This window comes from Canis aureus, chromosome 37, assembly GCF_053574225.1.
Source record: "Canis aureus isolate CA01 chromosome 37, VMU_Caureus_v.1.0, whole genome shotgun sequence".
Lineage (NCBI taxonomy): Eukaryota > Metazoa > Chordata > Mammalia > Carnivora > Canidae > Canis > Canis aureus.
The window spans coordinates 23,278,835-23,304,842 of NC_135647.1; the positions used below are offsets into that span (position 1 = coordinate 23,278,835).

Consider the following 26,008-nt stretch of genomic DNA (forward strand, 5'->3'; position numbering starts at 1 on the left):
AACAAGAAATAAAATAAAACCTGGGCACCGCCACACATCTGTGTCTCAGAATAACATACTGAAACCTTTGCAAGCAAATAAAAAAAGCATTGACTTGATGGTCCTCTTCCTACAAATATGTAAGTAATTTGTGGAAGCCCCTGCAGGGTGGTGAGGGAGCACTAGAGAAATGTTAACAGGCAATGGCAACATGAGTGTCACAGGAATGACCAAGGGAGAAAGGGACTGGTCTTTAGTAGAGAAGGTGGCTGTGTCCTTGGTGTGGTGCAGGGCTGGAAAATAAGACCCGGAGCAGCTTGGTGCTAAGCACTCTCCATGGATTCTTTTATTCTCTAAAAGCCCTGTAAGAATAGGAGCAATTATATTATGATTTGAGGGATGAGGTTTACAAGAGGTTAATTTGCCCTAGAACAGATAGCTAGTAAGTGGCTTCAATATCCTATACTCTGTTTTTCCTTTTGTGAAAATGAAAAAAGTATCCCTCCTTGAATCCAAGACCAACCTCTCTGCTAATTCTCTGGATATCATCCCTGACCTCAAGGACCTTGCTTCCACATATGTCCCCTCTTTATCCTGAGCCCTTACACTCTCCCTATCAGATATATGTTAGGCCTCTTATGTTCAGGATGTTTTATGATTTTAGTGAACACCCTGTTACTTACTATTTCAAATATATGTTATCTTCATTCTAAATATATTATAGATTCCTTTAAGGCAAGAGTTAAATTTTATAGCTTCTTCTGTTTCTTATATGTTCATGAAGAGTATTTTTGAGAACAGAGTGCATGCACGAACAAACAACTGAATACGTTATTTTCAATCATAGTATGTTACCTGAATTTGACCTGCTTGGAGGTGTTGCTACACAGTCAATCTGGAGAGACTGCATTCTCTTCACAACTGAATTTTGGGCTGGGTCTGGATACTCTTTCTATAATTGACAGCATAAATGTACACTTTAGTAAACAGTAGAAAATAGTTCCAAAAAATTATTATAGAAAAATGAAATCTTTTCAAAAGGTAGAGATTTCATATAGCTCTTACAAGGAATAAATCTTTTTTCCCCAAATAGCCAAAACAATCCTGAAAAAGAAGAATAAATTTGGAGGGTTCACACTTCTTGATTTCAAAACTCACTACAAGATTACAGTAATCAAAACAGTGTGGTATTGCTCTAAGGACAGGCATAGACCAATGAAAGATAGAGAACCCAGAAATAAACCCTTATATGGCGAACTGATTTTCAACAAGGGTGCCAAACCATGCAATGGGGGAACACTGGATACAAACCTAAAAGAATGAAGTTGGACCCTTACTTTTATTATATACAAAAATTAACTCACATGGACCCAAACACTGAAGCTTAAGTGCTCAAACCATATAAACATTAGAAGAAAACATAGGGGGAAAGATTCACGACATTCAATTTGATAGTAATTTCTTAGACATGACACCAATAACACAGGTAACAAAATAAAAATAAATAAATTTGAGTACATCTAAATTAAAGCCTCTGTGCATCAAAGGACACTATTAAGAGAGTGAAAAGATAACCCAGAGAATAGGAAAAAAATACTGGCAAATCATATCTCTGATAAGAGATGACTATCCAGATTATATAAAGAATTTGCATAATTCAACGATAAGGCACAAACAACTCAATTCAAAAATGGCCAAAGGGCCATTTCTCTAAAGAAAATATACAAATGGTACATGAAAAAGTGCTCAACATCATTGGGAAAATATCCTTTAAAACCACCATGAGTTATACATGACTTCACACGACTTCACACTCTAGATGGCTATCATTTAAAAAACAAAACAAACAAAACCCTGAGAATGAAAAATGCTGGTGAGAATGTAGAGAAATTGGAACCCAGAAATGTAAAATGGTAGGACCCTTATGGAAAACAATTTGATGGTTCCTCAAAATTTAACATAGTATCATCATACAATGTAGCAATTCCACTCGTGTATATACCCAAAAGAATTGAAAGGAGGAGCTCAAAAAAAATTGTACATCAATGTTCATAGATAAAAGGTGGAAACAACTCAGTATCCATCACAGTTGAATTAATAATCAAACTGTGATATACACAGAAAATGGAGAATTACTCAGCCTTAAAAAGGAACGAAGCTCTTAAAACATGTTAACATGGATGAACCTATAAAACATTATGCTGAGTGAAATATGGCAGACACAAGAAAATGAATATTGTTTGATCCCCACGTCTGCAAGGTACCTAAAGAGGCAAATTCATAGAAAGTGGAATTACACGTTACCAGGAACTGGGAAGAGGAATGGGGAACAGTTGTTTAATGGGCACAGAGTTTCTGTCTGGAATATTTAAAAATGGAAATGGACACTAAGTGATGTTTGTACAGCACTGTGAGTGTACTTAATGCTACTGAATTCTACACTGAAAGATGAGTAAGATGGTGGGGCAGCTGAGGGGTGCAGTTGCTTAAGCATAAGACTCCTGGTATTGGCTCAGGTCGTGATCTCTGGGTCATGAGATGGAGCCCTGTGTCAGGCTCTGCAGTCAGCCTGGAGTCGGCTTAAGACTCTCTCTCTCTCTCCCCCTTTCCCCCCTTCCCCCATGCACATATGCATGTACGCTCTCTCTCTAAAATAAATAAATCTTTTTAAAAAAAGAAAAGGTAAGATGGTAAATTTTATGTTATGTGTATTTTACCAAAATAAAAAAAAAGGAAAAAGAAACTCTTTTTTGCTATAAAAGTGATACCACTCTTATTGAAAATATAGAAAATGTACAGAATTATATTTAAAACCTACACATTCTGCCTTCACTCCAAGGACAAAATTAACATTTTGGTATTTCCTTTAAGTTTTTTTCTTAGTCACATTTGCATTTTGTTTTAATATGTAGTGCTTTTGTTAGTCTTCAGTTCAAAATTTTTCTAAATTCCATTGTGATTCCTTTTTAATCCACAGGCTATTTAAAAATATATTTCTTTACTAACCACATGAGAGTTTTAAATTTTAAGATTAATTTCTAGCATAACTGAAATGTAATCAGAGAAAATTCTTAATATGATTATAATCCTTTTAAAATTGGTTGAGAACTGTTTTATTTCCCAGGACACAGTCAATTTTAAAGTATGTCTGTATGTGCTTGAAAAGCCTATTGTAGTTATTAAATGCAGTGTTTTCTATATTTCCATTCAGTCAAATGTTAATCATGTTCTTCAAATTTTCTATATCCTTACTGATTTTTTTTGTCTATTTGTTCTGTCAGTTAAAGAGAAATTTGTATATTAAAATCTCCAACTATGATTCTGAATTTGTCTTTTGCTCCTTTGAGTTTTATCAAGTTTGGTTTTGATATTGAGACCATGTTATTAAGGGCATGCACATATTTAAAGCTGTTATTATCTTCCTGGTGAGTTGAACTTTTTATAGTTATGAAATATTTCTGATTATTGTGACTTATCCCTAGTGACTCTCTTTCCTGACGTTCTTTTGATGCCCAAGCATGGTTTCCATTGGATACCTTTCCTTTTATAGTATAGGTATCCCTCAGAAGTCTGGTAATTCTCGCCTCTCCGGTTTTTATCTTCATTTTGAAATCTCCATATGCCTGCCTGTTTTATTGACTGTAGTTCTTCCCCTCATGAATCTAGCAGCATGTTGCTGTACTTGTGCCAGCAGCTTGTTTCCTAAGTGTGTGTGTAGGGAAGGTCTTTGTTTGTCTTGGCTACTTGGCTGGTAATAACCTTTGATATACTTCTAGTCCCCAGACCAAATTCACTGTTTCAGGTTGAGGAAGATGCTGCTCCCATGTGTTGCACAGCACAAGGGACTCAGAGGGAGGAGCCAACTTTTGTAACTGGCACAAGCATGGTTCCCAAGTGACAGTCTTACACCAATGCCCCAGCTGACTATGCTGTTTCTTCTACAAATGGACATAGACTTGTTCCTCCAGTACTCCTTCAGCATTATGTTTTGGGTTAGCATTTTCTTTTTCTGTTATAGGTCTTAGGAAATAAAATTCTGTTGGCTTCCAAGAATTCCTCAAAATGACTGATCCTCCTATGGTACTTTCCGTTCTACTCCAGTGAGGTTGTGCTTTTGTTTCCACATTGCTATATATATAATTTCTCTCATTTCATTAGTTTTGATGGAGGAATGGGTCCAGTGTGCCAACTTGATGGTTATCTGTATAGAATTGCTAATTTTGTTTCATGTGGTTACCAAGCTAGCTTACCTCAAATCTTAGTAACAAATTATATTGCTTTGGTTTTCAAAACTGGTAATACATATGCTTTGATATGTTAATGTTTTGAGTACCTGCTATGTTACCTACTTTTAAACTTGTCACATCTTCTTCTACATTTTCTTCTAATTGATCTTCATAAAAAGGCCTAAATTTTTCTTCAATGCCTATGTAAAAAAAAAATAGTACTTTAAATTTCTTAGGTATTTTCTAAACTAAAATTTAAATAACCAGTAATCTATTATTTTTTAATTACTTACCTTAATCTGTGGACAAAGCAGTAAAATAAAAATTTTAATGCCAAATCACTGACTTATATGAAGAGACTAATAAGACTAATAACTAAGTAGACAGACGAAGGGACAAGGCAACACTGGAAACCAAGAGATCATTGCCTAATAGCATGTTTCTCCAACTGCAGCACAAAGCCCAATTTATTATGAATTAATCTCCAACTGAATAGGGATGGACAACTCCTTGTTTTGGTCTCTCTGGTATCAAAATTATTATAGGCTAGAACACTCAGAATAGGGATTTGATATAAAGAGTTCAAAGCTGCTAGCCTTAAAAGAAAAAGGCAACTTCCACTTTCAAGAAGATGGAGTAGACATACCTTTCCTTATTTCTCCCTCTAAGCACAAGAACCCCTATAAAATCACACATAAAACAAACATAAAAAGAGCATGAAAGGAGGAAAGACAAAGGCAGACAAACTAGGGACTCTGGGATCTGAGGAGACATGGCGATGAGTTCACTAGGATTTCTTTTTGCCTCTTAGATCCCAGACTTGCACTTAAGGAAGCTGGCAACCGAACAACAACAACAAAATCCTAACAAAAGTCTGCTTTTTCTAGCCAAAGGACTAAGCAAAGGGTAGCCTAGCAAGACAAAAGACTTTTAGTCAATAACCACTCTCCAGCCAAACATCACAGAAAACACTGTGGCTCCACCCCCAACCTTACCAGCAAAGGCCAAGTAGGGAGCTAAGATTTCCAACCTCAAGAGACAGGAACAGGGTACTTCAACACCCCCAGCACGGTGATGTCAGAGAGGGCCAATAGGAAGTCCTTTCCTCCTCCTGGTCCATTCCTGAACATGTGGCCTCCATGTGGGTGCTAGGGGCATGGGAAGAACCACTGCTGTGCCTTCCTTCCTGCCAGATGGTAATGAGCCTCTCTACTCTGTGGTTTCAATGGACTATGAAGGTAGACTAGACTTGCACTCTTACTTTGCAATAATAAGGTGCTCCTACCCATTCCAACGGAGAAGTGTCAGAAGCCTAGTGGGAGTCAGAACTTTCGCCTCCATTGCAGTGTCCATGGACTTCACTGGAACTTCCACCCTGACCAGGACAAACAAGGAACGCCCCCCCCTTCTCAGGTGTCCTAGACTCCCCTCTACCTGTCATGAACAAGGTGGCAGCTACTCTTCCACTGCCAAATCCATGTCAAAAAAAGGCCAGCTAATGTAGAAGGATTGAAGAATACCCCAAAACTCCTAGCATTGTAAAAAAATGTGCAAGTTTCAAGAGAAAAATCACTCACCAGACTAAGAACTGGAAGATTTAAAACTGAAAGAAAAAAGATAATTGATACCAGAGATATTAGAACTAGCTGTTTAAAGATTTTTAAACAGCCATGATACAAATGCTTCAATAAGCAATTACAAACAAGCTTAGAACAAATGAGAAAACAGAAAGCCTCAACAAAGAAACATAAGATAAAAAAGAAAGTTCAATAAAATTTTTGAACTGAAAAATATAATAAACCAAAGTAGATGAGTTCAACAGCAGAATAAAGGAGACATAGGAAAGTCAGTAGACTTAAAGATAGAATGATAGAAATAACCCAATCTGATCAAGAGAGAGAAAATAAACAAAAAAAATGTGTAGAGGGCAGCCCAGGTGGCTCAGAGGTTTAGCGCCGCCTACAGCCCGGGGCATGATCCTGGAGACCCGGGATGGAGTCCCACATCGGGCTCCCTGCATGGAGCCTGCTTCTCCCTCTGCCTGTGTCTCTGCCCCTCCCCCCTCTCGATTAAATAAATAAAACCTTTAAAAAAAAAAAAAGAGTAGAGACTCAGGGACAAGTGAAACTATAACAACAAAAGATCTACTATTTCTGTTATCTCAGTCTCAGAGAGGAAAAAGAGAGCATGGATGAAAAAAGTACTCAAAGAGATAATGGCTGAAAGCTTCTCAAATGTGGCAAGGGACATACACCTACAGATTCAAAAATCAAAACAAAACTCAAATAGAATAAACCCAAATTCATACCAAGACAAATAATAAACCTCTGAAAGATAAAAAGTGAAAACAGCCAGAGAAAATGCCTTACCTATATGTTAAAAAAAAAAAAAAAGAATTTCTTAACTGAAACCATGGAGGCCAGAGTAAGTGGTACAGTATTTATTAAGTCTTGAAAGAAAAGAATTGTCAACCCAGAATCCTACACCCAGCAAAAAATATCTTTTACAAATGAAGGTATGACCAAGACATTCTCAAATGAAGAAAATTATGATAATCTGTTCCTAGCAGAGGCACCCTAAGAGAATGGCTAAAGGAAGTTCCTTAACAAGCAAGAATTGATAAAAGAAGATACCTTGGAACATCAGGAAGGAAGAAAGAATCCATGTGCTATAATTGAAAAATAAATATTTGTTCTCTTCCCCAGCTTCACTTAGTTCAAGACAGGGAGCTCCCCAGATCCCTGGGATCTCTCCTAAGCAATAAAAATATCTTTTGTAATGTTAATGAAATAGCTCCAGGCTAGAGGGATGAGGAGGAGAAGATAAATAGCTTCAGGATGAGGGATGGTCACCAGAAAGACCTAGCTATGATTACAGGGTTGGAGATTTCAGTACCACTCCCTGACCTCCAGAGAGAGGAGGGAGACTAGAGATTGAGTTCAATCCCCAGATTACCTAATGAAGCTTCCACGAAAACCTCTAAACAATGGGGTTTGGGGAGCTTCCAGGTTAGTGAATACATTAAATGAGTAAATTGTTGGAAAAGTAGCATGTCCAGAGAGGGTATGAGAGCTCTGTGGCACATCGCTCCCACCAATAACTTACTTAATGAATCTCTTCCTTTGGCTCCTCCAGAGTTGTCCTTTATAATAAACCAGTAAACATAAATAAAATAGTTTCCTGAGTTCTATGAGTTGTTCCACTGTATTACTGAACCTTAACAGCGTATTATGAGATCCTTCAAATTTGTATTTGGTGGGCCAGAAGTGTAAGCAGCCTGGGCACCCTATCTCCATCTCCATCTTTAAATTTCACAATTTAAAAACTCCCAAAACTCCATCTGGTGTCTAAAGTGGGAACAATTTTACAGCAGAGCTAAGCCCTTAAACCTGTGGAGTCTGACAATAACTCCAGGTAGTTAGTGTCAGAATTTAATTGAATTCTAGGACATCTAGTTGTGACACATTTGGTATCAGAAGTAGTTTCACAAAAAACACCCCACAACACAGTAATCAAAAATAAAGCTAAAGGGGTGCGGGTGGCTCAGCGGTTTAGCGCCACCTTTGGCCCAGATTGTGATCCTGGAGGCCCCGAATCTAGTCCCACATGGGGCTCCCTGCAGGGAGCCTGCTTCTCCCTCTGCCTGTGTCTCTGCCTCTCTCTCTCTCTCTCTCTGTGTGTGTCTCATGAATAAATAAATAAAATCTTAAATATATATATGTATATATATATAAAAATAAATAGGCTTTCTTTCTCCTTTTGAAAAGTTTTCTAAACTATGACAGGTGAAGCAAAACTGTAACAATGTCAATGTATTCTAAATACATGTAGAGGAAATATTTAAGGCAATTATACACAAAGGAAAGTAAAGGGAAGTAAACAAAGTAAAGTTTTTCTACTTCACTCAAACTGATACAATAACATCAGTATGCTGTGATAAATTGTGTACAAATAAAATAAAACCTAGAGCATCCACTGGACAAACTATCCTCAAAGATACTATCAATTAATTCAGGGGCCTGGGTAACTCAGTTGGTTAAGTATCCAATTCTTCATTTCAGCTCAGATCATGATCTCAGAGTTATAAGATCAAGCCCTATATTGAGCTCTGCACTGGGACATGAAGCCTGCCTCTCTTGCTGTGCTCCTCCTCTGCTCTTGCATGTGTGTACTCTCTATTAAAAAAAAGAAAGAGAAAGAAGAAAGAAAGAAAGAAAGAAAGAAAAGAAAGAAAGAAAGAAAGAAAGAAAGAAAGAAAAAAGAAAAGAGAAAGAAGAAAGAAAGAAAGAAAGAAAGAAAGAAAGAAAGAAAGAAAGAAAGAAAGACTATCAATAAATTTAAATGGGATTCTAAAAATGTTCAAAAAAGAACAGGAAGGAAGCAAAAAGAAAATGGAGAAATAAAAAACGGAAAGAGTAAACAAAAAAACAAAATAAAATGGCAAACGTGAGCTCCACCACATATCAAAAATTACACTAAATTAATATGGTCTAAACACAAATCAAAAGACGCATATTGGCAAAACAGATTAAGGAAACATGACCCAAGTATATACCGCCACAAGAAACTCACTTCACACATAATGATTTTAGGCATTTTAAAGTAAAAAGATGGGGAAAGATAAATCATATAAACATTGATAAAAAGAAAGAAGGTGCCTATCTTAATATTCAATAAAATAAACTTCAGAGCAGATTACTGGAGACAAAAAGGGATATTTACCTAATGATAAAAGGATCAATCCATCAAGACAGCAATCCTAAATATATACGCACCAAACAAGAGATGTAAAATCTATAAAGCAAAAGATAAAACTAAAAGCAGAAATAGACAAATCCACAATCACAGTGGGAGACTTGAACATCTCTTTCTCAACAACTGAAAGAACTAGACAGAAAATCAGCCAAGACATAAAAGAATTCAACATTATCTACAGATCTAATTGAGATTTACGCAACACTCTACCCAACAAGAGCAGAATAATCCATTCCTAAGTGTCCACAGAACATATCCCAAAATACACCATATCCTGAGCCATAAAACCAACCTCAATAAATTTGACAGAAGTTAAACATACAGAATGTGTTCTCTTACTACAATGAAACCAAGCCAGAAACCAATAACAGAAAGAAAGCAGGAAAACTCCAAACTCCTGGAAACTAAACAACATGCTTCTAAATAATGCATAGATCAAAGAGAAAATCTCAAAGAAAACTTAAAAATGCAATTAAGTAAATGAGAATAAAAAACAATCTATCAAAATCTGTGGGACATAACTAAAGCAGTGCTGAGAAGGAAATTTATGGCATTACATACACATTAGAAAACAGATAAGGTCTCAAATCCAAATCAATAATCTAAATTCCCACCTCAAGAACTTAAAAAAAGAAGAACAAAGAAAACAAAAAGTAGAAGAAAGGAAATGAACAGGAATCTATGAAATGAAAAACATAAAAAAAAATAGAGAACATCAATGAAACAAAAAGCTGGTTATTTGAAAAACATCAATAAATTGATAAACCTCTAGGAAGACTACTAACAAAGGAAAACAGAAGACATAAATAACCAGTATCAGGAATGAAACAAAGGACATTAATACAAACACTGCAGATAGCTAAACAATAATAAGAGGTACTACAAACAACTTTACACATATAAATGTGACAACTTAAATGAAATACATCATTTCCTCAAAAAATACAAACTACCACAACCAGAACTAATAAACGATTTCATATATTACTCTGATATAAAACAGACTACTCTGATATACAGATTATCTTGATAGCTCCTATAATATTAAAGAAATCAATTTCACAATTTAAAAACTCCCAAAAAAGAAATTTCCAGGCCAAGATGGTTTCTTGAGAAAATTCTAAAAACCTTTTAAATAATTAACATCAATTACATGCATTCTCCTCCAAAAAATAGGAGGGAAAACTCCTCTATTTTATGAAGCCAATATTGATCCTGATATCAAAACCAGACACAGATAATACAAAAGCAAAAAGCCATAGACCAATATCCTAGTGAATATACTTGCAAAAGTCTTAACAAAATATTAGCAAATGGAATTTAACAACATATAAAAAGAATTATACACCATTACCAAATAGGTTTTATTATTATTTTATTCCTGGGATGCAAGGCTAGTTTGGTATTCAAAAATTAATCAATGCAATTCACCATATTAACAGTGAAAAGAAGGGAAATCACATGATCATATCAATCACTGCAGAAAAAACATTTGACAAAATTCAAAGCCCATTCAAGAGAAATTCTCAGAAAAATAAGGATAAGTATGGTGAACTTCATTCAGTGATAAAGAGTATCTACAAAATACCTACAGCTAACATACTTCATAGTGAAAGTCTGAATGCTTTCCCCTAATATTGAGAAAAGGTGAGGGTGTCTGTTCTCACTGTTCTTATTTAAGATAATGCTAGAAATTCTAGCCAATGTGATAAAGTAAAAAAAGGAAATAAATGTCATACAGATCAGAAAGGAAGAAATAAAACTGTCCCTATTTGGAGATGACATGAAAATCTAAAAAAGATCTCCTAAAATACTTCTAGAACTAATAAGTGAGTTCAATAAGGTAATAAGATACAAGATTAACATACAAAAAAATCAACTGTATTTCATATTCTAGCAATAAACAAATGGACACCAAATTTAAAATACAAACTATTTACAGTTGCTCAAAAAGAAATATATAGGACTTGTATGCTGAAAACTATACAACACTGATAAAGCAAAGATACAAACAAATGAAGAGACACATTGTGTTCATGGATTAGAATACTCAGTATTGTAAAGATATCAATTCTCCCCAAATAGATATACCGATTTACACAATTTCTATCAAAATCCAGGTAAGATTTTTTATTTGGTAGATATAGACAAGATTTTTCTAAATTTTATATGGAAAGACAAAGGAACGAGACTAGCTAAAATAATTTTTTAAATAAAGGAAAAAATGGAAGGAATCAGCCTACTCAGTAAGACATATCACTGTAGGTATTGGCAGAGGGCTAGATGCACAGCTCAATGGACCAGAATAGAGAACCCAGAAATAAACCCATACAAATATCCCCAACTGATTTCTGCCAAAGAAGAAAAAGCTATTCAATGGAGGAAAGACAGACTTTCAACAAATGGTACTGGAACAAGTGGATATGCATAGGCAAAATATGAACTTCAATCTAAACCACATACCTTATACAAAAATTTACTCAAAATAGATTGTGGTACTTTTCCAACAAAATATAAATTGAATGACTTGCAAGAAAGAATCAAATATTTAGTTTTGTGCTATTGTTCTTTGGTTAGCAATCAAAAATTTTCCTTGACAGTTATAGAAAAAAAAAATACTTAAAATAGACTTAAATGTAAAATTGTAAGAATTTTAGAACAGAACATATAGAAAATCTTTGAAATCCAACCCCGGCAGTGTTCTTAGGCTTGACAACAAAAGTACAATCCATAAAAGGAAAAATTCATAATCTAGAATTCATCAAAAACTTTTACTCTGTGAAAGATGCTGCTTAAGAGGATTAAAAAAAACCCACTATGTTTTGGAGAAAATATTTGCAAACTACAAATCCAATGAAGGAATACTACATAGACGATATAAAGAACATTCATAATTCAACAGCAAAAAAAACAAGCAATCTAATTAGAAAACAGGCAAAAGACCTAAAGCAACATTTCACCAAAATCGACAGATAGCAAATAAGCATAAAAAAGGATATATTCAATATCATTAGTCATTAGAGAAATACAAATTAAAACCACAGTGAGGTATCACTACCTACCTATCAGAACGGCTAAAATGACATGGTGACAACACTACAAATGCTAACAAAGATGCAGAGAAACTGGATCACTGGTGGTTCACATTGCTAGCGAGAACATAAAATGGTACAACCACTCTGGAAAACAGTGGCAAAAAAATCCACAAAAAAACAACCATGAAACTACTGTATAACCTAGCTATCTCACTCCTGGTTATTTATTCTAGAGAAATAAAGACGTATTCACACAAAAACCTGTCACATGAATACTTACAGTAGTGTTAGTTATAATAGCCAAAAATGGAGAACGAACCATATTTCTTTTGAGGAAAGAATAAACAAACTGTGGTACATCCACACCATGGAATACTACTCAGCAATAAAAAGAACAAATCGTTGGTATACACAATAGCCTGGATGAATCATGCTGAATGGCAAAAAGCCAAACCCAAAGCATTCCCAAAAAGTATTTTATGATTCTATTTTTTTTTAAGATTTTATTTATTTATTCATGAGAGACACAGAGAGAGAGAGGCAGAGACACAGGCAGAGGGAGAAGCAGGCTCCATGTGGGGAGCCTGATGTGGGACTCGTTCCCAGGACTCCGGGATCATGCCCTGAGCCAAAGGCAGATGTTCAACTGCTGAGCCACCCAGGGGTCCCTATGATTCTACTTATGTAGTATTTGTGAAGTGACAAAAAATGACAGAAACGGAGAACAGATTAGTGATCAACAGAGGTGAAGGAGGAGGGTGGCGTTGGGGAGGAAAGTGGGTGTGGGTACAAGAAGGCAACATAAGGCACCCTTCTGGTGATGGAGATGACCTGCATCTGACTGTATCAAGGTCAACATCCTAGTTGTAAAACCATACTGTAGTTTGGCCAGATGCTATCACTGGGGTAAACTAGGTAAAAGGTATATGGGATATTTCTGTGTTATTTCTTTTCTTTTCCCTATTTTTTTTAGAAAGATTTTTTAGTAACCTGTACATCCAGCCTGGGGCTCGAACTTACAACCCCCGAGATCAAGAGTTGCATACTCTATTGACTGAGCCAGCCAGGTGCCCCTGTTTTTCTTACAACCACAGGTACATCTACAATTATCTCAAAATAGGAACTTTAATTTTAAAAAAGTGAAAAAGGCATGAAAGAAAAGAAGAGACCAGGTCAGGAGAGGATTCAGGCTGACTAGGAAAATAGGAAAACAAGCAAGTAAATCAAAGTACCCTTCTAATCCTTGGTTCTAGTGGTGGGTGGGGCTTTATTCTGTTTTCTCATGGCAGAAATAGGCTCCTAAGTGACTTCCTACTATTTATTTCTTGCTTACCTGATTTTCTTTCCTCTGCCTCTAGAATCTTAGCAAGGTCCTAGGTAACCTAGTGGAATGGGAAGACATGCAAGGATGTGACAAACATTCATGTCCCCTTTCCTCGCCCTCTATTAAAGGCCTAATTTTTTTAAAGATTTTATTTATTTATTCATGAGAGACAGAGAGAGAGAGAGAGAGAGGCACAGACACAAGCAGAGGGAGAAGCAGGCTCCATGCAGGGAGCCCGACGTGGGACTTGATCCCAGGTCTCCAGGATCACACCCTGGGCCGAAGGCTGCGCTAAACGGCTGAGCCACCCGGGCTGCCCTACAGGCCTAATCTAAATGACAATATACATTTCCAAAGAAGTCTGCATCCCAAGGGGAAGGAGAAGAAATAAAAGATGCTAATAAAAAAGGACCAGTGGAAGCTACCAAAGTATCCATCAACAGATGAATGAATAAAGAAAATGCGGCGTGTGTGTATACATACACACACACACACACACACACACACCCCTTCTCTCTCCCTCTGCCTGTGTTTCTGCCTCTCTCTCTGTCATGAATAAATGAATAAAATCTTACAAAAAAAAAAAAAAAGGAAGGAACTTCTGACACACACCACAGCACAGAGCAACCCTAGACATTATCCTGAGTGAAACAAGCCAGGCACGAAAAGACAAAAACTGTATGACTCCACGAGGTGCCTAGAATCGTGCCTATTGATGTAATGATAGAAATAATAGAATAAATTCATAGGGATGAAAAGTCAGAAGGGTGGCTGCCAGGGCTGGGGGAAGGGGGATGGGGAGTTGGTGCGTTTTAATGGATACGAAGTTTCAGTTTGGGAAGATGAAGAGGTTTTAGAGATGGCTGGTGGTGCTGGATGCACAACACTGTGAACGTACTCAACGCCGCTGAACTGTACACTTAAATAAGGTTAAAATGGTAACTGATGCATTATGCATATTTTAACACAATTTTTATTTATTTATTTTTAAAGATTTTTTTTATTTATTCATGAGAGACACACAAAGAGAGAAAGAGAGGCAGAGATACAGGCAGAGAAGCAGGCTCCATGCAGGGAGCCAGACGTGGGACTTGATCCTGGGTCTCCAGGATCATGCCTTGGACTGAAGGTAGCGCTAAACCGCTGAGCCACCAGGGCTGCCCTTAACACAATTTTTAAAAAGTTAATTATGCAGAAAAAAAAAAAAAAGAAAGAAAGAAAAAAGAAAGAAGAGGGCCTCATATAACTTCACACTTTTAAGAGGGATGGTATCTTTTCATCGAACAAAATGTGTGAAATCTAGAAAGTCTATTTGAAATCACAAGTAGAACTCAGGTTTCTGAACACTTCAACTTCCTGACAACATCTTACCAGGAAAGTCACCTCACTGGCAATGTACACAGTCACAGAAGATGCTCTTACCAGCAAATGTTGGGCGAATTTCGGGTTTTGCCTCCCAGCATTGCTTCATGATGCTGATAATCTCCTCTGGGCAGTACTCAATGATGTCCTCCACATCTGGCCTGTTCCCAGATTTAATGCACAGTATCAGCTGCTGTTCACAGATAGCATCTATAAGGCAAAGAATTTACGTTGATTTTTTCCTCAGGTCCTGCGTGTCTTAGGCAGGAAGGCAGCAGAACTTGGACAATCCTGCTGATCTCCTCTACCTAGGGTATGCTTTTAGGACGGGCGCCTCATCTGTTAGGGGCAGAAGGACCCTCTGACAAGGCACTGACATATTCTACTGCCCAGATGATCAAACGACATTTTAACCTCTGCAGAAGAAAGAAAGAATTCACAACAAAGTGGCCTCCTGGTAGAATAGAATATACAAATAAAAACAATGGCAGACTCCAGACTTTAATACAAAGGCGAACATGGAACAGCTTTTACCCGTAAAGAACTAAGTTTATTGAGAGGGACTTAAAATACAGATTGGTAACGGTTATTCAAAAATTAAGTACAAAGGTTTCTGCTAACACAACCATGATGAGAAGGTCAGAGAAGGCTTTGCTGCATCAAAAAAAAAAAACTAGAAGGATTTATCGATAAATCAGGAAGGAGGACTCAGAGAACAGGATTCCAGGATAGGGGGGCAGGATATGAATAGCTTGGAAGTCTCCAAAATCGTGATGTATCCTAGAAATTATGCGTAGTTCTCAATAACTGGGCATATTGACTAAAGAAAGAGAGGTAAGGAATAAGGCTAGAGAAAGATGGAAAAGCCAGAGAGGGCCTTGTATTCCATGCTGAAGAATTTGAACTCTATACTGGAGGCCCAGGGAGCCTTGGAAAGATTATAAATAGATGAATGAGATGGTCATACTTGTCTATTAGGATGACCAGCCTGGCTGCAGGGTGAATGGGGAAATGAGCAGCCCTCAGTAGAAATACGGATGGTCTGAACTAGAGAGTCTGGTGGGGACAGAAGTGGGGGGATTCAAGATGGATCTTGAATCATATATATACCTTGAATTCATAGGTTTTGAATGGACAAAGCTGAGACCGGAATGCCTACAGTTTCTGGTTGGGCAACTGGTAAGTGGATGCTGATGCCATTTTCTGAACATGAGCAAAGCTGAGTGGACTACAAGGAGCACATGTAGAAGATGAATTTATTTGGGGGGATGTTGCTTTGGGGATCCTCTGGCATGTGTAATGGATCTAACAGATAAATGGATATCCAGGCCAGGGATAGAGATAAGAGATTTGAGAGGCCCTGGCAATGGGTGATCGATCATTAAACTGGGGGAGCTGATAATCACCCAAGAAAATAGAAATGGAAAATGTCCATTAATTTAGACATTTAACAAACTGAAGATGTGTGTATATATATATGTATATATATACTTTTGTATCCATTCTCCTCCATGAACATGTATCTGTTCTCATCTTTTTTTTTAAAAAAAAAAAGATTTTATTTATTTATTCATTCATTCGAGACACACAGAGAGAGAGAAAGAGAGAGAGAGAGACACAGGCAGAGGGAGAAGCAGGCTCCACGCAAGGAGCCCCATGTGGGACTCGATCCCAGGTCTCCAGGATCAGGCCCTGGGCCAAAGGTGGTGCTAAACCGCTGAGCCACCCGGGCTGCCCTGTTCTCATCTTTTTATTCTTGTATCTTGTATCTCCATGTATCTGTTCTCATCTTTTTATTCTTAATTCTGATTAAAGTACCCCTAGTAAGTACTAAAAAGAAAATTCTCAAGTGAAAGAGCAAGTGAATAATGAATCAAAGTATGAAGTATATGCCTCATAAGCAGAAGGAAGTAAGTTTTCCTGTCCAGGAAGAATCCTGGAATTTTACAGCACCTCCCAAATACAGACACATCATCATGGCTCCTATGTGTCCTGTGATCCCTGATTCCTAAACCGAGATTACTCATGCATTCAACATAATGGTACTGCACACCTACTGTGTTCCAGGCACTGTGAGATGAATACTGGGGAAATAGTGCTGAATAAATCAGATATGGTCCTAGCCCTCGTGTAGCTTGTGGTCTCGTGGGTAAGAAAGACCTTAAAACAACAAACAGTTGGAAATCCTAACTGCCTTCATTGAAGGCCAATATTTCACTCAGCAGTTTTGATTAATAGCCAGATCCCACTCCTCTATAAATGTCTTACTTTCATATGGCTCCTTATTAGCAAATATCGCCCAAAGTACTATGCCAAAGCTGTACACATCTGACTTCTCCGAGGGCTTGGCGTTGATGTCATTCAGATGCTCTGGGGCCATATAGCAGAGGGTTCCACCATTTTTCTTAGAGACACTATTCAATTTCCTCTGCTCATTAATTTCCTCTTTAGTCAGTTTACTCCACGTCTTAAAGGAAGCAACGCCAAGATCAGCTATCTGCAAGAGATCAAATCAACGTGATTGTTCTATGAGAGCCAGAGGCAAATTAGACTTGTCTTTAAATGTTGGGCTTAACTAATAGATGCAAGGTATAGTGAATTTCCAGAAATTTCCACTAGATAGATTTAAAACAGCTACTTCTGAACAAGTTCATAGAAACTTTGTCTCCTCAGCTATCTGGAAAATGTCCCTAAGATGTGTCCATGTGAAATTCTGGTATTTGAATTCTTATGCAATAAAACCATGTAATTTGCTAGGGGAAGGGGAGGGAAAAGAAAAGCAGAAGTCATTTCTGACATGAACTACAGCAGAACGTGTTTATTCTAATTCCTCATTTACTCTGCATACTTTTTTTTCAACTATTTCTGGGGCTAGGAAGAAAAGGGGTCTTCTCAGCAGATGTGTATAGCACATGGGGACTAGATACCGCACCTTCAGTTTTCCCAAATGGTGTCCCGAAGCCCATGGATGCGAGATTCTAAGAACTCCAAAGTCCTGAGGATACAGACTGCTGTGCTACTTGTTTTGAGTTGGTAGCCTGAACCTGAGAGAAGATGGGATAGGAAGAAGGAGAAAAACCAACAAGGAAACCAAAAGAAAAATACAAAGGTCAGACACAGAACAAAGAGAGAGGTGGCAGGGCAATGATAGAACAGGGAAGGATAGAACAATACAGTTAAGAAGAAATCAGAGGGAACAGTTTCACTTTTGCCTCTAGGAATCCAAGCATTTGGGTAGATCATGTGGTGATCTAAAATCCCCCGATTTTAACCTAAGAGATACATAAGAAATAAGTGATTTAATGTTAAAGAGGGAAACTTCCTTTTAAAGTTATAGGAATAAGAATCTGTCCAAGACTAGAAGGAAGCATTAGAAGCAGAATCTCATAGTGGAGGGACTCTGAGTCAGCAGCTCCTGCGCTCCCCACCATTGCTGCTTCCCCTTTCAGATTCTCGTGCTTGGATTCCTGCTGCCAAAACCAATTAGATGTGATGTTCCACCTACTTAAATCTGCTCTTGGGTGAACAAAAGGAAAATCCCCTCCCCTTGTTCCCTTTACTACAATGGAATAAATTATAGTTAAAAAAAAAACTGATAAAAAACGTAGATAACATTAATAAAAAAATAAATAATATGAACTCCATCGAGTCCGTATCTTTCTTGTGAATCCTTGGCACCACCGTTCACCAGTTCTAAGCTGAGCGAGGTCTTCCTTTAGTGTTTATCACATACAAAAATGGGTTTATAGCAGAGAATTAAAACTAAAACCCCCCTGGGGCACCTGAGTAGCTTAGTCGGTTAAGCATCTGCCTTTTGGCTCAGGTTATGATCCCAGGACCATCTCAGGTTAAACCCTGCATCAGGCTCCCTGCTCAGGGCGGGAATCTGCTCTTTGCTGCTATCTCTGTTGCTATCTTTGTCTCTGTCTCTCTCTCTTTCACAAATAAACAAAATCTTTAAGAAAAAAACAAAACCACCCCAATCTTCTAGAAACTTTCAGATTCTGATTTACCTTAATGTGAAAGTCATCATCGACAAGGATGTTTTCAGGCTTTAGGTCCTTGTGTATTACGCCTTCTCCATGGAGGTAGCACATCCCTTCAATGGTCTCCATAATTATCCTTCCTTTTACAGAAAGGGGGATACTGACCTAAAACAAGGGACATTAAGTCTATGACATGGAAAGGTAAGTCAAACAGGCCAAAGCAACTGTTTTATTCAAGGTTGTGGGGTCTGAACCTGTGGATATCCAGATCCTCCTCGACATACAATGGAATTGTGTTATGTCCTAATAAACACATCACAAGTTGACAGTATTATGAGTTGAAAATGTGTTTAATACACCTAACCTACCAAACGCCATAGCTTAGCCCAACCTACCTTTAATCTGCTTAGAGCGCTTACATTAGCCTTAGTTGGGCAAAATCATCTAACACAAAGCCTATTTTATAATAAAATGTTGAATATCTCAAGTAACTGACTGATAGTGAACAGCAAGTGAAAAACAGAATGGCTGTGTAACAGAATGGTCGCGAGCATGTTGGCTGTCTAACTTGTGATCACACAGCTGGCCGGGAGCTGTGGTTCCGCTCAGCGGCTGCTGCCCCAGTATCATGAGAGAGGACTATAATGCATATCATTAGCCCAGGAAGAGACCCAAATTCAAAATTCAAAGAATGGTTTCCACTGAATGCCCATGGCTTTTGACCATTGTAAAGTGAAAAACTCGTAAGTCGAACCATAAGTTGGGGACCATCTGTAGTCACCAGGATTCCTTCTACTATGCTTTGCAGCACAGCTATCATTTTAAAAGAAGCCTCCTTTTAAAGAAAGATTTCATCCCATGTGCTAAGGGTATTACTATTGTGTTCTGTCCTGTAAAACTAAAACTTCCACGCTAATATGGAAATATGTTAAAATGCTATAAAGTTAAGCTCTTTGAGCGCAGAACACGATGATGATGGCGATGATTATAATATACATCCTTACTTACTACCTAGCATGGTGCCTAGAATTGTTGTTGAATGAAGGCATAAAGAAATAAACAAAAAACCAATTATTTTTTACAGTCCATTAGTATATGCTACTATATATTAAATAGACGAACAATGTCACAGAAACGTGTGTATGAAATCATACGAGAAAAGACAATATGAAAGAAATGTGCTGATTACACTGATTACAAACATTTAAGATGAACCTATGAGGTAACATGATGTTAAAAAAATGCTGAAGTGCAGTGGCACTGCTGGGGATTTACCCCAAAGATAGAGATGCAGTGAAATGTCAAGACACCTGCACCCCAATGTTTATAGCAGCAAAGTCCGCGATAGCCAAACTGTGGAAGGAGCCTCGGTGTCCATCGAAAGATGATGGATAGAGAAGCTGTGGTCTATGTACACAATGGAATATTTCTCAGCCATTAGAAACGACAAATACCCACCATTTCCTTCAACATGGATGGAACTGGAGGGGATTATGCTGAGTGATAAGTCAATTGGAGAAGGACAAACATTCTATGGTCTCATTCATTTGGGGAACAGAAAAAAATAGTGAAAGGGATTATAGGGGAAAGGAGGGGAACTGAGTGGGAAAAATTAAAAGAGGGAGACAGACCATGAGAGACTCCTAACTCTGGGAAACAAACAGGGGGTAGTGGAGGGGGAGGTGAGCAGGGGGTGGGGGTGAATGGGTGATGGGCACTGAGGGGGGCACTTGATGGGATAAGCACTGAGTGTTATATGTTGGGAAACTGAATTTAAATCTTAAAAAGAAAAAAAAAAAAACATAAACGAGACCTGATACCACGTTCACTAGGAAACAAAAAACAAAACAATGCTGAAGTGAATAGCTGCTTGATAATTTCATATCAGATACTTCAGCAAGTCTTTGTAAATTCAGAAGTCACTTACTTACAATTGTATTCTAGTTATATAAATATTAATGCTATTACAGAGAATTCCAAAACATTAATTTTACTTAACACCGAAAAACGTAAACTGTATGTGTGCGTGTGTGTGTGTGTGCATGCATGCATGCATACAGTCCCTACAAATGGGCTGTTCTCTAAAAATTTACTTATATGTTGGTTGTTGGTAAACTGGACAAAAATTTAAATGATGGAAGTTAGAGTCCAAGTCAACCCTCTAAACCATATTTAAAACCCATAATGTGGCTGATTTGGCAGCCTGATCGCCACCACCCAAAAAACAGCAGGAGATTTTCCCTCCTTCCTTGGTATACACCTTTGGACTTGGGAAAACATTCGGAGTAAGCAAAGAAAATCCCCTTCTCATTTTCCTTTCTGCTCTTTTCCCTGACATCCTCCTGGATTCTTCTGGAGCCCAAACTAGTCCACTTATCTCTGCGTCTGGCAGGATGCCTCAACGCCTACTACAAGCAGCAGCTGGTCTAACCTGGTTTTGGGGAGAAGAGCAATCACATCCAACCACAACACAACGTGCATAAGCCACACTCTTAGCCTTCCCACCGGTGCCTGTGAGAGCTGCCCAGGGCTTCGAGGAATCGAAGAAGGGACAGAACCTTGGGCAGTTGTAGGGCTGGGGAGAAGGTGGGGAAAGGGGGGTATCTGCCCTGCAGACAGCCAATCCCACCAGGCCCACACGCCCTCCATGCTCGGGCCAAGTCCAGTTCTTGACGGTGTTCCAAAATTGCTGTATTCTCTGTCCTTCGCCGTCCTCCCGCCAGGAACACGTGCTCCCTAACTGCGCCTGTCCTTCAGGCTTTGGCTCAGGAACCGTCCTTCTGGAATCCCTCCTTATCTACCCCACACTGAAGTGAGTACCTGTCCTCGGTGTCCCCACGGTTGGGGGATGTACCTGTCCTCGGTGTCCCCATGACTGGGGGGATGTACCTGTCCTCAGTGTCCCCACGGCTGGGGGGACGTACCTGTCCTCGGTGTCCCCAAGCTGGGGGGATGTACCTGTCCTCGGTGTCCCCACGGCTGGGGGGGATGTACCTGTCCTCGGTGTCCCCACGGCTGGGGGGGATGTACCTGTCCTCGGTGTCCCCATGGCTGGGGGGATATACCTGTCCTCGGTGTCCCCACGGCTGGGGGACGTACCTGTCCTCGGTGTCCCCATGGCTGGGGGGATATACCTGTCCTTGGTGTCCCCACGGCTGGGGGACGTACCTGTCCTCGGTATCCCCACGGCTGGGGGGATGTACCTGTCCTCCATGTCCCCACGGCTGGGGGGACGTACCTGTCCTCGGTGTCCCTACGGCTGGGGGGACGTACCTGTCCTCGGTGTCCCCATGGCTGGGGGGACGTACCTGTTCTCGGTGTCCCCACGGCTGGGAGGATGCCTGTGGAAACGCCACCAGGCCACATGGTTTTCCTCCTTATCTGTGCCGCGGGCGGGTCTGTGTCATACTTGCTGTGGGCTCCGGAGCAACCAGCACAAAGCCTCGCCCCTAATAGCTAGACAGACGCTAAAAGGTGCTTTACTAAGGGGAGGGGGTTTTCAGAATCGGTTTCTATGTCCTTATTTCAAGCCTTCCTTACCCAGCCTTCTGGCCGCTAATGCATTAACACTTAGGCTGGAAGATACTCCAGCGGCATCGGAGAGCAAGCATCACAGGAGCGCACGGCGACCTGCGGTGTGTCCTTCCACGACCCGGGGGCAGAGGCCTTCCAGCCAACGGGCCCGGGGAGATGGGCTGTCCCCGGCCCCGAGGATGCAGGGAGCTGACCAAAGGCAGCTGCGACCGGCCCATGGGGGGCACGGGGCGGTGGGGGGGAGGTGCGGCCAGGCCCGGGGGGGACAGCAGGCTGCGGAGTGCACTTACCTCCGCCTTGAGAACGTGCATCAGGTTGCCCTTCTCCATGTACTCCATCACCAGGGAGTAGTTCCCTTCCTCGAGAATGACACCCAGGAGCTTCACCACCCGCCTGTGCCGCAGCCTGTGCATCATCCTGCCCTCCTCCAGGAGGGACTCGTTGTACCTGCGGGACGGAAGGTGGCCCGTGTCCCTTGAGGCCCGAGGACGCGGGACACGCGGCCATCGCAGCCCACGCTGCTGTCCGGGCTCATGCGGGTCTCGACCCCTTCCGGGCCCGGTGCTGGCGTCGGCGGGCAGAGGGGTCCTCGGTCCTTCCCGGGGGTGTGCAGCGAGTGCTCAAGAGACCTCAGCAGGGGAGGAACGAGGAGCCCCCGGGGAAGCAGCCCCACAGACGCCACCCCACACCACGCGGCCTCTCTTGCTAGCGAGTCCACCGACTGCTTTCAACAGGGGGCTTCTGGAACCTCTAATTAATGGGCTACCTCTTTTTGCCCTCTATGTAAGGCCGGTCCCCAGCAGAGCTCTGCAGCAAGTACCCAAGTCTATCTCACGGACCCCTCCCACTTTCTTCTCACTGCCTCCCTCCTGCCCCTTCAGTTCCTTCCCTCTCTCTAATCCCCCCCATCCCTCCTCTTCCATTGTCAGCTGGCCCTGAGCTTCCTGCTAACCAGCCTCAGAATCCTCAGGAGCCGTTCAGGGCTAACGATGACCAGCTAGCGCGTTATCTGACACAGTCTGCACACTGTCACCCCGCCGTCTGTCTCCTTCTAACCTCCGGCCGTGCTTGCCCACACCTCCACAGGAGTTCTTCCCATGGCCCAGCCCGAAACCTGCCCCAGCCCCCACTCACTCAGTGCGCTTGGGCCCTGTGTACACCTTTTTCAGGATTACGAGTCCATGGGATCTGTGTAAACACAAAGACACCTTCCCAAAGCCCCCGCTGTCCAGATGCTCCTTCTCCAAAAAGTCACTAGATTTCATCTTAATGTCATCCAAGGACATGGTTGGTTTCCTTGTGAATCCTAAGAATGTCCACAAATGCACCACCTTTTCCTCCTCAGAGCTGTGCCCTGTACAACAGAAACACAAACGCAAACAAGGAGACATCTCAGTGCAGAAAGTCACTACTCAAAAAACATGTAAAGTTCCACCATGTGCTTGGTGTGCCTTAATCTTTTTGAGGATGGATATAGCTTGTAAATGCACCATTTGTCATATTTTCGAGAATTACAGAAAACCACAAGTTTTATTCCTTTAAACTTCCATCTCTGGCAACACGGAGGACTACAAAAATTGTAAAACCCTCCTGCTCCAAAAGATCTCTGTGTATGGGATAACATACCACAAATGTCCATTCAAATGCATAGGTGGGCCCAATAGAAAGGAGAATAATTCCAGGGATTAAAAAACAAAGAGCAGGCATTGGCCCCACTGGTGGCTGCTATGGACTGAAAGTGTTCACCCCAAGCTTCATTGGTTAAAGCTGACCTCACGGTACAGTATTAGGAGGTACAGTCTTTGGGAGGTAGTTGGGTCATGAAAGTAGAAGCCTCATGAATGAGCTTAGGGTCCTTATAAAAGCTGTAATAGCTCCCTTTCTCTCTCCCTCGCTCCACTATGTGAGGATACGAGAAGACGACAGCCATCTGCAAACCAGGAAGCCCGTCCTCACCAGGCACTGAATCTTTCGATACCTTCATATTGAACTTCCAGCCTCCATAACTGTGAGAAATTATGTCAACTGCTTAAGCCCTCAGTCCATATTTTGTTATAGCACCTGAACTAGGACAGTGCCTCTAATGTGCATGGCCAATCTTGACATCCAAATGTCAAGGTTTAAAATGCAGCCAGGGACTGGAGAGATCATGGCAAGGGAAGAAAAGAGGGGTGAAACAGACACTCCCCCCTTAAAATGGCACTTGTCAGTGAAGGGACAGACAGGGAAAAACAGTCTGCCAAGCAGAGGAAATCGCTTGTCTTGGATAGGACGTGGGGGATAAAAAGCACCTCCAAGTGAATTCATAACCTGGGCCCATCTTCAAATAGATTTGGGCTTTGAATTTATACTTCTATGGCCAAAATGGCCCAAACTAAGAACTTTTTAAAAAGAAAGTGTCTAGGGATGCCTGGGAGGCTCAGTGGTTGGGCATCTGCCTTCGGCCCAGAGGGTGATCCTGGAGTCCCAGGATCGAGTCCTGCATCAGGATCCCTGCGTGGACCTGCTTCTCCCTCTGCCTGTGTCTCTGCCTCTCTCTGTGTGTCTCATGAATAAATAAATAAAATATTTAAAAATAAATAAAAAATAAATGAAAAGAAAGTGGCTACAGGCTGATGATATCCCTGAGTTAAGTTTAGGTTAAGCAAACAAACACCCTCAAGAAAGACCAGATATAATTCCCACAAGTAAAGTCTAACTTAACATTAGCTCCTAAAAAAAAAAAAAAAAAAAAAAAAAAAACATTAGCTCCTGTTCCAAAATTACAAAACACAAAGGAGAAAAGTTCAGCATGAGCCAGACCCAGCAGATACAATGGCAGTAGAAGGCACCAAGGAATTTTAGGTAATTAAACTATTGGATACTCTTCGAAAATAACAGGTTGTGAGTAACTATGAATAAAAGAACCAATTTGAAGAATATAAAAAGAACAATGCATTCTCTAGAAGGAATATAAAGGTGGAAAGAGGATGAGGATTTGGAGAATTTGTACATAAGTAACACAAGGTATACAGTGTATGTAATCTCAAAACAGAATGGTTTGCTTCTCCTTCTTCCATTCATTTTCCTCAAACTGAAGAATAAAAACTCATGGGGGACCATAATGAGATGCCATTACACACCTACCAAAATATCCAAAATTTAAAAGGCTGACTCTACCAAATATAATGGTAAAGATAAGAAACAACTGGAATTCTCATACATCGTGAATAGGAGCATAAAGTGATACAACCACTCTGATAAAAGGTGGAGGGGTTTCTTCTAAAAACGCAACATACACTTAAACTAGGGCCAAGCAATTCCAAGCCTAAAGGAAATGAAAACATATGTCCCCAAAGATTTGTATGAAGTTCAGAGCAGCTTTATTCATCACCCCAAACTTGAAAAAGTGATGATGCATCAAGACAACACTGGATGAAAAAAAAAAAAAAAAAAAGATTGTATATTCATACAATGGATTACAACTCAGAAATGAAAAGCAATGAACACAACAATGTGGATGAGTCACAAAACATACTAAATAGAAGAAGCCTCATACAAAAGAATACATACTGTATAACTCCATCTATATTAAGTTCTATTTGCTTTTTAAATATTTTATTTATTCATGAGAGACACACACAGAGAGGCAGAGACACAGGCAGAGGAAGAAGCAGGCTCCCTGTGGGGAGCCCGATGCAGAACTTGGTCCCAGGACCTGGGATCATGCCCTGAGCCAAAGGCAGACACTTAACCGCTGAGCCACCCAGTCCTCCCAATATATTAAGTTCTAGAACAAAGTAATCTATCTTGGAAAAGGAGTACTTT

The 26,008-nt window shown here is 40.1% G+C and overlaps 1 protein-coding gene across 4 annotated transcripts in view; it reads right to left on the bottom strand.

Annotated features, from left to right (window-relative positions):
• The window catches only part of RIPK1 (receptor interacting serine/threonine kinase 1), a 40,351-nt gene that overhangs the window by 6,623 nt on the left and 7,720 nt on the right, over nucleotides 1-26,008 (bottom strand). For all 4 annotated transcript variants that reach the window (XM_077886229.1, XM_077886231.1, XM_077886230.1 and 1 more), the window contains exons 2-8: nucleotides 23,336-23,555; nucleotides 22,492-22,648; nucleotides 18,695-18,832; nucleotides 16,950-17,178; nucleotides 14,742-14,891; nucleotides 4,329-4,405; nucleotides 835-931 (exon numbers count right to left, since the gene is read on the bottom strand). In XM_077886229.1, coding sequence (XP_077742355.1) covers nucleotides 835-931; nucleotides 4,329-4,405; nucleotides 14,742-14,891; nucleotides 16,950-17,178; nucleotides 18,695-18,832; nucleotides 22,492-22,648; nucleotides 23,336-23,487 — 1,000 coding nt within the window. In that variant the 5' untranslated portion in view covers nucleotides 23,488-23,555. The remainder of the gene's footprint in view (nucleotides 1-834; nucleotides 932-4,328; nucleotides 4,406-14,741; nucleotides 14,892-16,949; nucleotides 17,179-18,694; nucleotides 18,833-22,491; nucleotides 22,649-23,335; nucleotides 23,556-26,008) is intronic.